The 16,191-nt window shown below is 45.5% G+C and overlaps 1 protein-coding gene across 1 annotated transcript; it reads right to left on the bottom strand.

Moving 5' to 3' along the window:
- Window positions 1-3,706: 3,706 nt before the first annotated feature.
- Window positions 3,707-16,189, bottom strand: LOC127624438 (transmembrane protein 244-like). Its single transcript, XM_052099259.1, has 6 exons — window positions 16,019-16,189; window positions 15,075-15,160; window positions 12,948-13,024; window positions 11,995-12,120; window positions 4,856-4,900; window positions 3,707-3,974 (listed from the first exon to the last, which is right to left on the bottom strand). Exons 1-6 carry the CDS (start codon window positions 16,109-16,111, stop codon window positions 3,877-3,879), a joined length of 525 nt encoding a protein of 174 aa, XP_051955219.1. The 5' UTR covers window positions 16,112-16,189; the 3' UTR covers window positions 3,707-3,876.
- Window positions 16,190-16,191: the final 2 nt, after the last annotated feature.

Raw genomic sequence — 16,191 nt, 5'->3', positions numbered from 1 at the left:
TTTTGACCTCCTCGCAGGAATTACTATGCGCACACAGAGACCAGGTGCTCGAGCACCTCGGCCGTTTAGGGTTTCAGGTCAACTGGGAAAAGAGCAAGCTCACCCGGTCCAGAGCATCTCTTTTCTCGGTTTGGAGTTAGACTCAGTCTCAATGACAGCACGTCTCTCCAACGGCGTGCTCAGTCGAGTGCTGGATTGCCTCGCTTCTTTCGAACCAGGCACCGTGGTCCCTTTGAAGCGTTTCCAACGGCTTCTGGGGCATATGGCATCCTCCGCGGCGGCGCGCCACTGGGGTTGATGCATATGAGACCACTTCAGCATTGGCTCCAGACTCGAGTCCCGAGACGAGCATGGCGCCACGGCACGCACGGCGTGGAAGTTACCCCAGCCTGCCGCCAAACCTTCAAACCCTGGACAGACCTCTGCTTTCTACGGGCAGGAGTACCCTTGCAGCAGGTGTCCCGTCGCGTTCTGGTTACAACCAACACCTCCAAATTGGGTTGGGGCGCCGTGTGCAACGGGCGCGCAGCCGCAGGCCGGTGGAACCGAGGCCCGCTGCACTGGCACATCAACTGCCTAGAGCTGCTGGCCGTTTTTCTTGCCCTGAAGAAATTTCTTCCGTTGATTCGTGGCAAGCACGTCCTAGTCAGGACAGACAGCACCACGGTGGTGGCCTACATAAACCGCCAAGGCGAGTACGCTCCCTCCACATGTCACAGCTCGCCCGTCGTCTCCTCCTTTGGAGTCAGCAGCGACTGGAGTCACTGCGTGCCACTCACATCCCGGCAACCTCAATGTGATAGCGGACGCGCTGTCAAGGCAAAACTTGCCCGGCGGAGAGTGGAGGCTCCACCCCCAATCGGTCCAGCTGATTTGGGACAGGTTCGGCAAGGCCCAGGTAGACCTGTTTGCCTCCCAGGAAACCTCCCACTGTCCGCTCTGGTATGCCCTCACAGAGGCTCCCCTTGGGACAGATGCTCTGGCGCACAGCTGGCCCGCGGGGCTGCGCAAGTACGCTTTTTCCCCCAGTGAGACTTCTTGCACAGGTGCTATGCAAGGTCAGGGAGGACAAGGAGCAAGTCACTCTGGTGGCCCCCTACTGGCCCAACCGGACGTGGTTTTCGGATCTCACGCTCCTCATGACAGCCCCTCCCTGGCGAATTCCCCTGAGGAAGGACCTTCTTTCTCAGGGACGGGGCACGCTCTGACATCCACATCCAGACCTCTGGAATCTCCACGTCTGGTCCCTGGACGGGATGCGGGGGATCTAGCCAGCCTACCTTCGGCTGTCATAGACACTATTAACCAAGCCAGAGCCCCTTCGACCAGGCATCTTTACGCCCTGAAGTGGCGTCTGTTCGCGGACTGGTGTTCTTCCCGAGCCGAAGACCCGCAGAAGTGCGCAGTCCACCCTCAAGGTGTATGTTGCCGCTATCGCGGCCCACCACAACACTTTAGACGGCAAGTCTCTTGGTAAGCACGACTTAATCGTCAGGTTCCTAAAAGGTGCCCGGAGGATTACTCCCTCCCAGCCTAACCTGTTTCCCTCCTGGGATCTCTCGGTCGTCCTTATGGGACTCCGGAGACCCCCCTTCGAGCCGCTTGACGTTGGACTCAGGGCCCTCTCTCTCAAGACCGCCCTGCTGATCGCGCTCGCTTCCATCAAGAGGGTCGGGGACCTGCATGCGTTCTCTGTTAGCGACGCTTGCCTGGAGTTCGGTCCGGTGGACACTTTCGTGATCCTAAGACCGTGACCGGGCTACGTGCTCAAGGTTCCTACCACACCCTTCAGGGATCAGGTGGTGAACCTGCAAGCGCTGCCCCCGGGAGGAGGCAGACCCAGCCCTTTCACTGCTGTGTCCAGTTCGTGCCTTACGTATTTACCTGGACCGCACACAGAGCACCAGACGCTCTGAGCAGCTCTTCGTCTGCTTTGGGGGACAGCAGAAAGGGAATGCTGTCTCCAAGCAGAGACTCGCCCACTGGGTTGTCGACGCCACTTCCCTGGCTTATCACACCCAGGCCGTGCCCCCCCCTTTTGCGGGTCCGAGCCCACTCCACCAGGAGTGTTGCGTCCTCGTGGGCATTTGTACATTTGTAGAGCAGCGGGCTGGGCAACACCTAACACTTTTGTGAGATTCTACAATCTCCGAGTTGAGTCAGTATCGTCCCGTGTTCTCTCAGGTACCGAGCCCGTAGAACTCGGTGGCACGTCCACGATCTGACCGGATGAATCGCTTGCACCCAGCGCCCTTCCCCCTAACCAGGGGAAACAGTGCGCCTTCATTCCCAGGAGATCCCAGGTTTGGGACACTGGTTGACTCCTCCCTAGCCCTCGTGGGTCGCAGTTCTCTTGGAGGAACTTCGCCGACCCAAACCACTCGCGGTACCGCAAGCTACCCTGTACTGGTATAGGTGCCCCACAGGTAAGGCCTCCTGTTCGGACTCCCCCTGTGTGTAAAACCACGGTATTGTCCCCTCACGAGTTGACTCCGTGTTTCCCTTAGGCAGTTACAGCTGCCTCGGTTGCCGTGCTGTATGCTTCCCCCCTCTGCGAGGCTGGATCTACCACCGCACTACTTTTCCGCATAAGACCTAATTATAGGCCATGCGATGTATTTGCCACTCAAAATTTGCCTCCCCTCCCGGGTAGGTGTGGCCTCCGCAGGGTCTTCTCCGCCCTAATAAGGGCTAAGACCCCCTTCCCTCAATCCGTGTAAGGGCCCCGGCCGTAGTGGCTGGCTGGCCAGGCTGGCCCATTCCGATGTTGGCGGCCGTCACCTTGTTCCCCCCTCCAGGGTAACGATAAGGAATCCTGATGGCTTGAATGGGGCATTGGGGAAGGGTACGTGCAGCCTGATACAGTTGGTCATTCTGCATGTAGGAATACCTGCTCGCTCCTGTATCAGCGGATCACGTACACGGCTCAGCGCATGGCTCTTTTTAAGTGGACCCCTAGTGTCGATTCTCTGACACAACGTGGAGAGAGCGACAGAAGGGGAACGTCTAGGTTACGTATGTAACCTCCATTCCCCGATGGAGGGAACGAGACGTTGTGTCTCCCCTGCCACGTCGCTGAGCCGAGCCCCTGTTGTGGCCGGACCATTTCCGGCTCCTCAGAAAAATCCTGAATGAACTCCCGTATTTGCGCCGCTTAAATACCCGTATGTCCGGGGGCGGGACATGCAAATACTGGTTGCCAACTCTCATTGGCCTTTTTTTCATAGTTCAGAGGTGAATATTGGCGCTCAAGAGAGACCCCTAGTGTCGCTTCTCTGACACAACGTCTCGTTCCCTCCATCGGGGAACGGAGGTTACATACGTAACCTAGACGTTTTAAACAAATTTTGTGAGATTAACACTAATATTTTTGTGCCTAAAACACTCAACCCAAGCTAAATGTTCTTTCTTATTGGAATATTTTATCACTAAAATCAGTTTTTGTTGCAAAAGATATTGCTGTAAAAGAAGTACATTTAAATGCAAACACAGGAGATCTATCTCAAGGTGAATTCATATTAACACAGATTCCATACAGATTATCATACCACAGCCTTTAAATCAAAAGATTGCAGTCTTACAGTAACAACTCAACAATATTCGATTAGGATTTTACGTTAAAGATTATATGAAATCTAATCCATGAATGCTACGTATTCACCATATGATGTTAAAAAAGGCTACAAGAACAACTTGGTTTGCTGGATGGGTTTTATCACCATGAACAGTGTCAAAACAAACTCACAATGCAAAACATTCTGTAGGAATAACAAAACTATTTCAAAGGACTCCTGCGATCTATAAATGATGAGGAAAAAAAAGAGAAACAATACAAAACTCTTCACTGTACATATTCCACACTGAGGACAGAAAGTTTCAGAAATTCTGAAGATCTGCAGGTTGCACAAAATTATTTCGGAAGAGTGTGTACGCCAGGAGCTGCCCTCCCAAAATCATCATCAACAACCCAGAGCCTACAAGAGAAAAGACAAACTTACAGAAGCATGTAATGGAAATTTTACAGTTCTAGAAAAAAAAAAGGCCATTCCTTATTTATCTTATATTTGCATTATTTGACTAGACAAAAAAAAAATAAAAATAAATTCTTCCAGAGTCCTGTGGAGATGTGAGTCTAAAACAATAGCTGATTAATTTGAGATGTTCGGCAATGTGACACTAAAGTCCATCTAAAACCACTTTGGAAAGAAGTTTGGTTTTTTTGTACTATTATTATTGTGCGTGTGGTTTTCATTACCTCACAATAATCGAGGTCTGGAAAACAATCATGTTTTTAAAAAAGATTTACCTTTAAACATTAGTATGTCACTCTGCAGGACCATTGCTTATTAATAAACTGCCGAAATCAAAAAAGTTGATAAGAGACAAAAACTTAAATGGCGACCAGTTACAGCATTTAATATGAAAGATTAGTGCCCTTATTTCATTTTAATACCCTGATTTGGTGTCGTTTGACATCTGCTAATTAAGTGGTGACATTTTAAACGTTTTCAGGACCAAAGAGATCACAATAAAGGTCTTCCTTTACAACACAAAGTACAACGCAAAATGTGACACAGCAACAGACAATAAGTGGCAGTTAGACAACATACTGGTAAAATAGCACATAGGGCCCATCAAATGCTCTGTTTCTGTGTGTAGTATCTGAGATTTGGAATGTATGTTACGTGGAGTACAGATTTTGCTTATCAGTTTATTATTTACTTTATAATAATAATACTTTGAAATTGTTGGCAGGGCAAGTAAAAATCTGAAATACTGGTCCAACCAGGCCAGCAGAAAAAAATCTGCTGTTATTCTGGCTGAACAAAAAGCTTTTCCAAAAGAGAGAACTTACCAAGAGCAATCCACCAATGCTCTGATGAGGGAAATTCAGCCATAACTGAAAAATAAAATATATATATATATATAAAGCAGCTTCAAAACAGACATCAGTACTTTCAAATATACTATGTACTTCCATTATTATATAAACATAACATGTAACACAATCAAATATGTTTCCTCCACACACACACACACACTCACACACACACGCACACACACGCAAACACACTTTACATTCTGTACATGGATGATGTAGAATTCTGTGTTGAATTCAAATGGTTTCTGCTTCTCACTGATTCTCAAAGTACTACGAGTTTAAGAGATCGTTCCAAAAAGAAACTTGACAATAGATTCGATTTTTATGAATGTTAAATGCCCCCATTTGTAACCTAACACCCCCCTCTCTATTAATTTGCTCTTAGGCATCCATTGAAGGCCCCCTGGGGGGCAGTACCGACCCCTTTGGGAACCCCTGTGTTAGAGCATGTGCGCCTGCAGAATTTCATGTCAGGGTAAGCACAGAAACCTGACTTGGTAAAGAAGTGTACCCTTGTTGTTTACGTGGCCCCCCAGAAGACATTATTTGCTAAAACAACACCAAAGTGATCAATTCTGGTGACTCTGAGAGAGGCTTTTTTTTTATTTTTTGAGTATGTGTAGCATTCAGGTAACTATTGACTAAAGCATTTCTAAAAGTCTTAGAGTCAATCCTCAGACCAAACGCTTTCTTGCCCTAAAAAAAAGACACAGGCATAGTGCAACATTTAGAGCAGAACACAGGTGTCTCAACATGCACTTTTAGCTGTTCGGTGTGAACCAACAGGACAAGTTTATAAAAGTGACCTATTTAAAAGTAGCCTTTTGTATCAACTGATTGTAGGTAAATATGCACTTCATCCAGTGCTCTATCCGTCCTCTATAAGTATCGCAATTCTGTTTGATTGAGAATCCGCTCCAAATTATTCAGTTAATGTGCGTCCAAACAACGACGTTGTTACCGTTGTTACCGGTGATGTCTGGTAAGGACCTGCCTTACAACAGGTCTACAAACCCTCTGTCCAGCTTCTCTCAGCCTATTGCGGACAGTCTGAGCACTGATGGAGGGATTGTGCGTTCCTGGTGTAATTCGAGCAGTTGTTGTTGCCATCCTGTACCTGTCCCGCAGGTGTGATATTCGGATGTACCGATCCTGTGCAGGTGTTGTTACACATGGTCTGCCACTGCGAGGATGATCAGCTGTCCTTCCTGTCTCCCTGTAGTGCTGTCTTAGGCGTCTCAAAGTACGAATATTGCAATTTATTGCTCTGGCCACATCTACAGTCCTCATGCCTCCATGCAGCATGCCTAAAGCACAATCACACAGATGAGCAGGGGCCCTGGGCATCTTGCTTTTGGTGTTTTTCAGAGTCAGTAGAAAGGTCTTTAATGTCCTTGTTTAATGTTTAATGTTTTTATAACTGTGATCTTAATTGCCTACCGTCTGTAAGCTGTTAGTGTCTTAACGACCGTTCCACAGGTGCATGTTCATTTATTGCTTATGGTTCATTAAACAAGCATGGAAAACATTGTTTAAACCCATTATTATAAAAACCTTTGCCTGCCGTGGGCAACAATTGCTTTCTAACCTAAATCTTACTGTTGCAACTCAATTCATTTGTTCATCTGTGGATGTATGACTCTGTTAAAGGAATAGTTCACCCAAAAAGAAAATGTAAATTATGTAAAGTGAATGTATCACTTCAAAAAACTTGTGTATGTTTCTGCAAATATTTTCAGCAAATATTGATATTTATGATTAATTATGATTTCTTGATCGGCATATCATGTAGGCTAATTCAATTACAAAATTTAATTGATCGAAATTCCTAATATCAAAATTTGTTTACCATTGTTGGTCAAATTTGTTTGTCAAAGATTTGACTACTATTCTAAAATGTGCAAAATATAAATAATAAGCATCATTCTGCAACTTGTCTTAATTGAATTTCCAGTTGACAGATGGATAAAAGATAACACAATTCCTATTGGTTTAAAATCAAAGTGAGTGTATGGCTTCAGAAGTTTTTGATGTTGTTGTTGCTGCTCAGCACTATGGGATACATTATCTGTGAAAACAGGGGCGATTGTAGGATTTCAATCTTAGGGGGCCTCACCCCCAGTGGCACTATAATTTTTGCACATTTAATGTATGTGTTGCATAGATAATGTGGAGAGAGTGACAGAAGGGGAACACTGTGTCAGAGAAGAGACACTAGGGGTCTCACTTGAGCGCCGATATTCACCTCTGAGCTATGAAAAAAGACCAATGAGAAGTTGGCAGCCGGTATTTGCATGTCCCGCCCCCGGACATACGGGTATTTAAGCGGAGTTCATTCAGAAAATTTCTTCGGAGCCGATGGTCGTGTCTGCAGTTGCTGCGTGTTACACACCGAGTTCCTGACATTCCTTTGCTGCATGCTGTTGGATTCTACGGCGCACAACAGCGGCTTTCTCCTGTTTGCACGGCTGTGCATTCTTGCCCCTGGGCGCTTCGACAGTGCAGATTAAAAAACTCTCACAAGTTTTTTCCATAAAAGAGTGATTTTATTTAAAAGAGTAATTTCCTCTAAAAGAGCAAAACACATCCTTTTGGACGAAGGTCACAGTGCAGGAGCCCGGGCAGGCGATGGCCATGCTTGTAGTCCAGGAGCGTCAACAATGGCTGAACATGGTCGAGATGCGTGAAGCAGACAAGACTCGCTTCCTCAACGCTCCTGTCTCCCAGTTTGGCCTTTTCGGCGACACCGTCGAGGACTTTGCCCAGCAGTTCTCCATGGTGAAGAAACAGACGGAGGCCATCTCTCACATCATGCCTCGCCGCAAACCTGCCGCTACGGCTCATGCCCCATCTGCTCGCCGAGGGCGTCCTCCCGCGGCCAGGAAACCTTCAGCTCCACCTCAACCCGGGCCCAGCTCTCAGCCCCAGCATCGAGCCAACCGCGGGAAGCGAACGCCCCCTGTCTCACGGACCCCCTCGAGGACCCGGAAGGCTCCCAGGCGCTCCTAAGACAGCCCACCCAGAGTCCAAGACGTTAGCTCCGGAGGTGGTAAGACCACTCCGTTCCCCGGTGGAGGGCCGGGAGGAGAATTTTGTGTTTTTTTCATTCAATAAATTCTCAATAAAAGAGCTATTTCCTTTGTCTTTGGGTCACATGGCCCGCAAATGCCGTTCTCATGGCACTCTGCTTTCAGGCCTCAACAGTCCCGGCTTCCTGGACGCAGCGTCCCTGCCTCCAGCCCCACGACTGTTCCCCGGCCGGCCGGTTCAGACGAGTCCAGAGGACGCCAACATCAGACCTCCTTCTCAGTCACAAACCCGCCCCCTGCCAGGTGCGCGGAGCAAGGTAAGTGCTTTGAGTCTATTCTCAGCACCAGAGCCTCGGGCCGCTTCACTGCCTCCCGACGCCGCATTACCTGTTCCGCACCGCTGCAAAGCCCAGCCGGGTACATCCAAAATACTCGTCCCCTTGGTGCCCCTAGCACGGAGCTTAGAGGCATGGCTTTCACTGCCCAGCCCGTCACGCTGGCTGCACCGGACCATTCGACTCGGTTGCGCAATTCAGTTTGCCAGGCCTCCGCCCCCCTTCGTGGGCGTTCATTTTTACGCAGTACACGGCAAACATGCCCAGTCCCTGCATGAAGAAATCGCCTCCCTTCTAATCAAGGACGCGATAGAGCCTGTCCCTCCAACCGAAACGAATAAGGGTGTCTACAGCCCTTACTTCGTTGTACCCAAGAAAGGCGCCGGCTTACCACCGATCTTGGACCTGCGAGTTTTCAATCGGACCCTGTCCAAACTCCCGTTCAAAATGCTCACCCAGAAACAAATTCTAGATGCCGGACGCCAGATTGGTAGACCTGAAGGACGCGTACTTCCACGTCTCGATTCGCCCTCGACATTGACCCTTTCTATGGTTCACGTTCGACGGCCAGGCGTATCAGTACAAAGTACTCCCCTTCGGCCTGTCTCTGTCTCCTCGCGTCTCCACGAAATTCGCAGAGGCAGCTCTTGCCCCGCTTCAAGAACCCGGCATACGCATACTCGATTACCTACGTCTGGCCCCTGGACGGGATGTGGAAGATCTAGCCGGCCTACCACCGACCGTCATAGATACTATCAACCAAGCCAGAGCCCCCTCAACCAGGCATCTTTACGCCCTAAAGTGGCGTCTGTTCGCGAACTGGTGTTCTTCCTGAGCTGAAGACCCACAGAAGTGCGCGGTTAGGTCAGTGCTAGTGTTTCTTCAGGAGAGGCTGGAGAGGAGGCTGTCCCCCTCCACCCTCAAGGTGTATGTCGCCGCCATCGCGGCTCACCATGACACGATAGACGGCAAGTTTCTTGGTAAGCACAACTTAATTGTCAGGTTCCTCAAAGGTGCCCGGAGGCTAACTCCCTCCCGGCCTAACCTATTCCCCTCCTGGGATCTCTCGATCGTCCTCACGGGCCTCCAGAGACCCCCCCTTCGAGCCGCTAGATTCAGCTGGACTCAGGGCCCTCTCTCTCTCAAGACCACCCTGCTGATCGCGCTCGCCTCCATCAAGAGGGTTGGGGACCTGCAAGCGTTCTCTGTTAGTGACACTTGCCTGGAGTTCGGTCCGGCAGACACATACATGATCCTAAGACTGTGACCGGGCTATGTGCCCAAGGTTCCTACCACACCCTTCAGAGATCAGGTAGTGAACCTGCAAGCGCTGCCCCGGGAGGAGGCAGACCCAACCCTTTCGTTGCTGTGTCCAGTATGTGCTTTGCGTATCTATCTGGACCGCATGCAGAGCACTAGATGCTCTGAGCAGCTCTTTGTCTGCTTCGGGGGACAGCGGAAAGGGAAAGCTCTCTCGAAACAGAGGCTTGCCCACTGGGTTGTCGATGCCATTTCATTGGCTTATCACACCCAGGCCATGCCCCCCGAGGGTCCGAGCTCACTACACTAGGGGTGTTGCGTCCTCATGGGCACTGGCCAGGGGCACCTCCCTAGCAGACATCTGCAGAGCAGCAGGGTGGGCAACACCTCACACTTTCTCGAGGTTTTACAATCTCTGTGTTGAGTCTGTATCGTCCCGTGTTTTCTCAGGTCCGAGCCCGTAGAACTCGGTAACACGCTGACGTTCTGGCTGGGTGAATCGCTTGCACCTAGCGCCCTTTCCCTCAGCCGAGGTAAAATAGTGCGCCTCCGTTCCCAGGAGACCCCATCTTCGGGTCGCTGGTTGACTCCTCCCTAGCCCTTTTGGGTCCGCAGTTCAGCGGAGGAACTTGCCGACCCAGGCCACTACGGGTACCCAAAAGCTACCCTGTACTGGAATAGGTGCTCCACAGGTAAGGCCTCCTGCTCGGACTCCCCCTGTGTGTAATTCCACGGTACTGTCCCCTCACGAGCGGACCCCCGTGTCTCCCTTAGGCAGTTACAGCTGCCTCGGTCACTGTGCTGTATGCTTCCCCCCTCTACGAGGCTGGATCTACCACCGCACCAACTTTTCCACATAGGTCCTAACAAGCCATGTGATGCATTTGCCACTCTTTGCCTCCCCTGCCGGGTAGGTGTGGCCTCTGCAGGGTCTTCTCCCCCTGAAAGAAGGGCTAAAACCCCCTTCCCTCAATGCGTGTAAGGGCCCCGGCCGTAGTTGCTCTATGCGAGAAACAGAGAGAGAAAAGAGGCCCGTTCCCAGGTTGGCGGCCATCACCTTGTTCCCCCCTCCAGGGTAACGAAAAGGATTCTGATGGCTTGAATGGGGCATTGGGGAAGGGTACGTGCAGTCTGATACAGTTGGTCGTCCTGCACGTAAGAATACCTGCTCGCTCCTGTATCAGCAGTTCACGTACACGGCTCAGCGCATGGCACTTTTATAAGTGGACCCCTAGTGTCGCTTCTCTGACACAACGTGGAGAGAGCGACAGAAGGGGAACGTCTAGGTTACGTATGTAACCTCCGTTCCCTGATGGAGGGAACGAGACGTTGCGTCTTCCCCGCCACGTCGCTGAGCCGAGCCACTGTTGTGGCCGGACCATTTCCGGCTCCTCAGAAAAATCCTGAATGAACTCCCATATTTGCGCCGCTTAAATACCCGTATGTCCGGGGTGGGACATGCAAATACCGGCTGCCAACTTCTCATTGGCCTTTTTTCATAGATCAGAGGTGAATATCGGCGCTCAAGAGAGACCCCTAGTGTCGCTTCTCTGACACAACATCTCGTTCCCTCCATCGGGGAACGGAGGTTACATACGTAACCTAGACGTTTTTCTTTAACTGTGTTTACATCATTGAAGATAGCCAGCTAATATTCATTCAGAATATTGTCATTTTCTATAATAAACACACTTATAAAGTTATACAGATAACTGAAACCTCTTAAAGAACCATTTAAATAATATATTTTTTTAATTCTCCATTTATTAACAAAATCTTAAAGTGTTTTAAATTCGCTCAAAAGAGAAAAATCACTTTTTAATCTCAAGAGACTAACCTGGTAAAATAAAAGGAATAAAATATAATTAAATTAGATTAGATTTGTTCACTTATTAGTTCAGTGACCAAATCAAACTTTTATGCCAGTAGGTGGTAACAAATGAATGTCTTTTATGTGTTTTGAGTCATTACACCACTGATAAAGCACAAAGTCTTTCACGACCGAGTCTTAAGTCTAAAAACACTTCATTGAAATCTGCATGACTACTTGGAACTTCAGCAGAGTATTTAAGCATCATACGCATTTCTTATCGTTTTGTAAACTGCTGTGCATGATTAACAAACTGCAAAAAAGACAACAATATTAGCCTAAACGTATTATAATTTTCAGTTATGTCCTGACGTCATTGCAATGTCATTAGTCACTTTTACGTATACATGCTCCATAGATTTCCATTGGGAGCTTTAGCCTACATGTGTTTCTCAAACTAAGGCACAAGTTGATAATATTTTCTATTTTGCTCAACAATATGTCACAGATGCTGTTCATAGAGCTTAAATGTTCTTTAAGTGTCAAGATAACAGTGAATTAGGTGTCCTGAACTATCATACATGTCTCTTTATTCTTAACTTATATAGCAAATGTATATGATCCTGTATCTCTCTAAATATGTTTAATTTCTGTCCTTCTGTGTTTAGATGTTTGTACCTGCTACAGTCAGTCCAACGTGTAGCAGAGTGACAGTGATGGCATAATCCCACACCCACTCCTCCACAATCCACGCAAATATCAGACCACCCAGAACGTACGTCACCTCTGTTGAAATCACACTCACTGGACAGCAAACACACGTACACAAATAAAAAAAAATAACAGGGCTGTCAATCAGTTTGAATTTTTAATGTAATGAATTACATATATGATTAATATATGTTTATTAGCCAATTAATTAATCACAAATTAATTAAATAAAATTCAAATAGATATTTATTGTGGCAGTAGATGAGTAAAGCATTAAGACAACACAAAAAGTGCCTTTAAAAATGAAATGAGTGTTTTTTTTCTATCCATATCATTGCACAAAACCCTGTTATTGACCTAATTCCATTATTGTTGGTCTATGTACTCATGCGTTAGTTGGGCGCTTTTGGAGTGTTTTGCTTTGGATGCATCACGTCTCACTAGTTTTCAGCATCTCTAGTCATAAACGCTGTGTTTTTAGGACACTGTGTTAAGTTAAATGTAGTTTGAAACTTAAATGCGTTTTGAGATCGCTGCACTCTGTTGTGTTCGGTCCAGATGTGTTTGAGTGCAAGAGTGAATCTGTGCTGCCTTTTGCTCTCCTTGGTTTGATGAGGAATATTGCATAAAGTGCTATATTCAGCAAGTTTTAGTTAAATGTTATGTATATTTCATTTGAAATTATTAAATTGTGTGATATCATACAGGTGTGTGTTATCGTGTAGCCTACATAAATGTTGAAGTATTATATCAGCCTTCAACCACCCTGTTCTCTAGATATCAGCAATTGAAAAAAACAAATCGGTTGACCACTACTGCAAACCTTAGCGATAACAAAATTTGCCAACATTGTTAGACAATCTTGGGTCAGTTTAGAGTTGAATAGAGTACTACACAATATTGATTTAAATGCAACCTACCTAAATATTTTGGACTTTGCCATGATGGTTGAGTCGTGTAGTCAAAAGGCGCCAACAAGCTGTCGACCTCTTCCACCCTGAATAAAAAAAAAGGGGTTTTCACTTAAAGATTTTTGAGTGGTGGTGCTGCTATCATGTAAATACATTTTTGCTTCTTAAACATTTATAGAGCACAACAGTCTGATTCCATAAGTAAACATCCCATCCATTTCTTCCATAGGGGAGTTCATTTTTAATGGTAACTTATAAACCTTTAAAGGTGCAGTATGTAAAATGTTTCATTTAATATTCAACTTTTTTTGTGACTTTGGACCCGGACTTCCTAGGTTGCCTATTAAAGCCTGTAGACTGATTTTCATGTGAAGGGAGCGGGTCGCTTTTGCCGGGAAAATCCAAAGGATGTGGCGTTTATGCGCACTCCCGAGAGCCTTGCCTCAGTAATAGCTTCTCTTCCGCTATTCAACATGGAAAATCAACTGCAACAGTAGGTAACGTTATCTTAGAGATGAATCCAGCAACGGTCCGTCTCTCAGCACAACACCGACTCCTCCACAAACTCAGAGTAAGCCAAAAAAAAACAACAACATTTATCTACTGAATCCCGGCTGGATAAGCGGAAACGTGATTGTGGGCGAGCAAAAACTAGAGTGAACATCGGCAGGGCATTTGATTCCTGGAGGGAACTTCGTTCGATTTTGAGGAGAAGGAGGAAAAATTAGTTCAGACTCAGCATTTGTTAGCCGTCATAACAACACGAGTAGTTAATTAAATCATGGTAATTAAGCTCAGGCCATCGCCTAATGTCCTCTACCCACTCCTTAAACTTTGACAGTCAAGACACTCTCAAAAGACTGTCGTAACGACTCTTTAAGCATCTGCACTATGGAGTCACATGCCTTTTGCACTCAGTACGTTGTTGTTTATCTCATCTTGGGCTTGGACACTGACACCTATGGGCACGAATGCAGCGTTATTCAAATGAAATAGTTTTCAGTTACTGATGCCATTGCAGAAAAGTCACTATTCACAGTCAGTCATGTCAAACTAATCCAGTGTCCAATAAGAGGGTGAGAGTCTTCATCTTATGTGAGTGCTCATGATTTATAGATATGTGTCAAAATTGCAATTAATTTCATTAGGAGTAAAACTTTTTTAAAGAGGGCTAAAATTACTGAGTGCACTTTTAATAAGCTAAACATCAAAAAATCTGTCAAGATAATATGCCGATGCAAGTGAAAACACTGGAGACCAGAAAAGAAAAGCTTCTGATATGAATCCTCTACATTCACATAAATAATAGTTTTACATTTTCAGTAGTGTTTAAATCGATTACATCATTTGCAATGCTTCATGGAATTGTAGTGTTTGTAATGTTTTAATTCACCTCAGAGCTGGTTGGTTTGTTTCATGGCTTACAACACTTTTATCAAGGATTTGAAAATTCTATGGAAAACGATGAATGGGAAAATATTTCCGGAACCCAGACGGCTGAAAAAGCTGGCGGGCACCGTTGCACTCTATTGTTTACACTATGCAAAAACATATGGCATTGGAGAAGAGAATCCAATATGCCTCGATTAAAAGGCAACATAAACTGATACCGCTGTACAATAGAGAATATCAGAGAGATCTATGTCAGTTTGAGTTAGGAATAGACCAGCGGTTCTCAACTGGTTGTAATTCTAGCACCAAATTCCAGCACATTGTTTATAAATGTTTATCATACAAGAAAAAAAAATATGCTTTAATCAAACACTGAAATTAAAATGAATGTGAACTGCATAGGCCCAACAATAGGCAACATTATTAACATGACATAAACTGGGAAGGAATACTGACAATTTTGTAAAAACATAAACAAGTGTGATTTACCATATTAAAAAAATGCACAAAAATACGCGCATTTTCTCCTGTCTATTAAAAGATGATGAGCCTATTAATTTAATTGTTCTTACTATAAACAATTATTTAGTTAGTTGCATTTAGCTTAGCATAGACCATGTTTTCTTTACCGGAAACCAGTTGTACTTCTCACCACATGTGACACACACACACACACACACACACACACACATACAGAGAGAGAGAGAGAGAGAGAGTTGGTCCTCTCAATGTGGAAAATCTTACCTGAGAATGCCGATGCTGAGACTGACCACAATATAGTACAAAGAGTAGAAGGACACCATACACATCAACAGGTTCTGGAGAACAGCCTAAACACACACACACACACACACACAACACAAATGTACTCAATGCATTTGATTAAAACAAATGTAGATACACTCTAGTCTACTGTTTGATACTGATTATTACAGTTTCTACTCAAACATGTTAAGTTCCATTGATCATAAAAAGGCCTAAATTACTCTTGAATATTGTATATGGCTGCTATTTTTCAGATCATTATTCTCCATATGGACATGTACAGTGTATATATAGTATATATAGTATATGCAGTATACTGTATATGACGGCAGATGCAGTCAGCCGGTAGTTATCACAAAATAAACCCCTTTAGGCTGATTCTAAAGGGTTAAATCACATCAAATAAATCCCTGCTGCCAGCTGACTGTACATTATCCCTTATATATATATAAAGTTAGGAACAAACATTGTTAAAAATTAACAATTTAATTAGTATTAAATAGATCTTCTGGCACTGTTAGGAGAAAATAATTCTTAGCATTAGAATTCTTAAAAAACAAAATCTGAAAGTGAAGGCTGATAAAGAAGTTGACAAGAAATTAGAGGACTTTTCAGGAAAGTTATACTATAATTATCATTTTACTTACATTAAAGAAAACTGGACATTTTCACAACAACAATCAAGTAATGTTTGGAAAAAGAACATTAATTTGTTAGCTGGGTAGATGGAACTGACAATCAGTTGGTGGAAACCAGCAAAGTCAATTTATTCATTGATTAAAGTCAATGGCTTATTTGCCATTCTATTTTTTCAGTAGTATTGAAAATATGGCTGCTGTATTAAATCAAATACGCTACACAGTCTTGTTGAATCCTTCAGGTAAACACTGGATGATCACAGTACCAAACATAGAGGACTTTACCAAGGTGTCATTGAGCTTGCTGTTGATTGGCAGTTGGCCATGCCGCTTGATTAGTGTAGTCCCACAGCACCGACAACAGTAGTCCAACAACATGAATGGCCAACAATTCTTCGATTAGAACAGTTGCACACTATGCTAGCAGGTAAGCATAACACCAAATCTGTGCGTCTGTA

The sequence above is a fragment of the Xyrauchen texanus genome, chromosome 30 (genome assembly GCF_025860055.1).
Source record: "Xyrauchen texanus isolate HMW12.3.18 chromosome 30, RBS_HiC_50CHRs, whole genome shotgun sequence".
Lineage (NCBI taxonomy): Eukaryota > Metazoa > Chordata > Actinopteri > Cypriniformes > Catostomidae > Xyrauchen > Xyrauchen texanus.
This window is presented reverse-complemented; position numbering and strand designations above follow the sequence as displayed.

What these genes read in the sequence shown, in the direction of transcription:
- LOC127624438 (XM_052099259.1), bottom strand. Translation starts at nt 16,111, where the DNA reads ATGTTGTTGGACTACTGTTGTCGGTGCTGTGGGACTACACTAATCAAG. An exon ending in GCAAGCTCAATGACACCTTG is followed by an intron (nt 15,161 to 16,018) that starts GTAAAGTCCTCT and finishes GTGTGTGTTTAG; the next exon opens with GCTGTTCTCCAGAACCTGTT. An exon ending in GCAAAGTCCAAAATATTTAG is followed by an intron (nt 12,121 to 12,947) that starts GTAGGTTGCATT and finishes TTTGCTGTCCAG; the next exon opens with TGAGTGTGATTTCAACAGAG.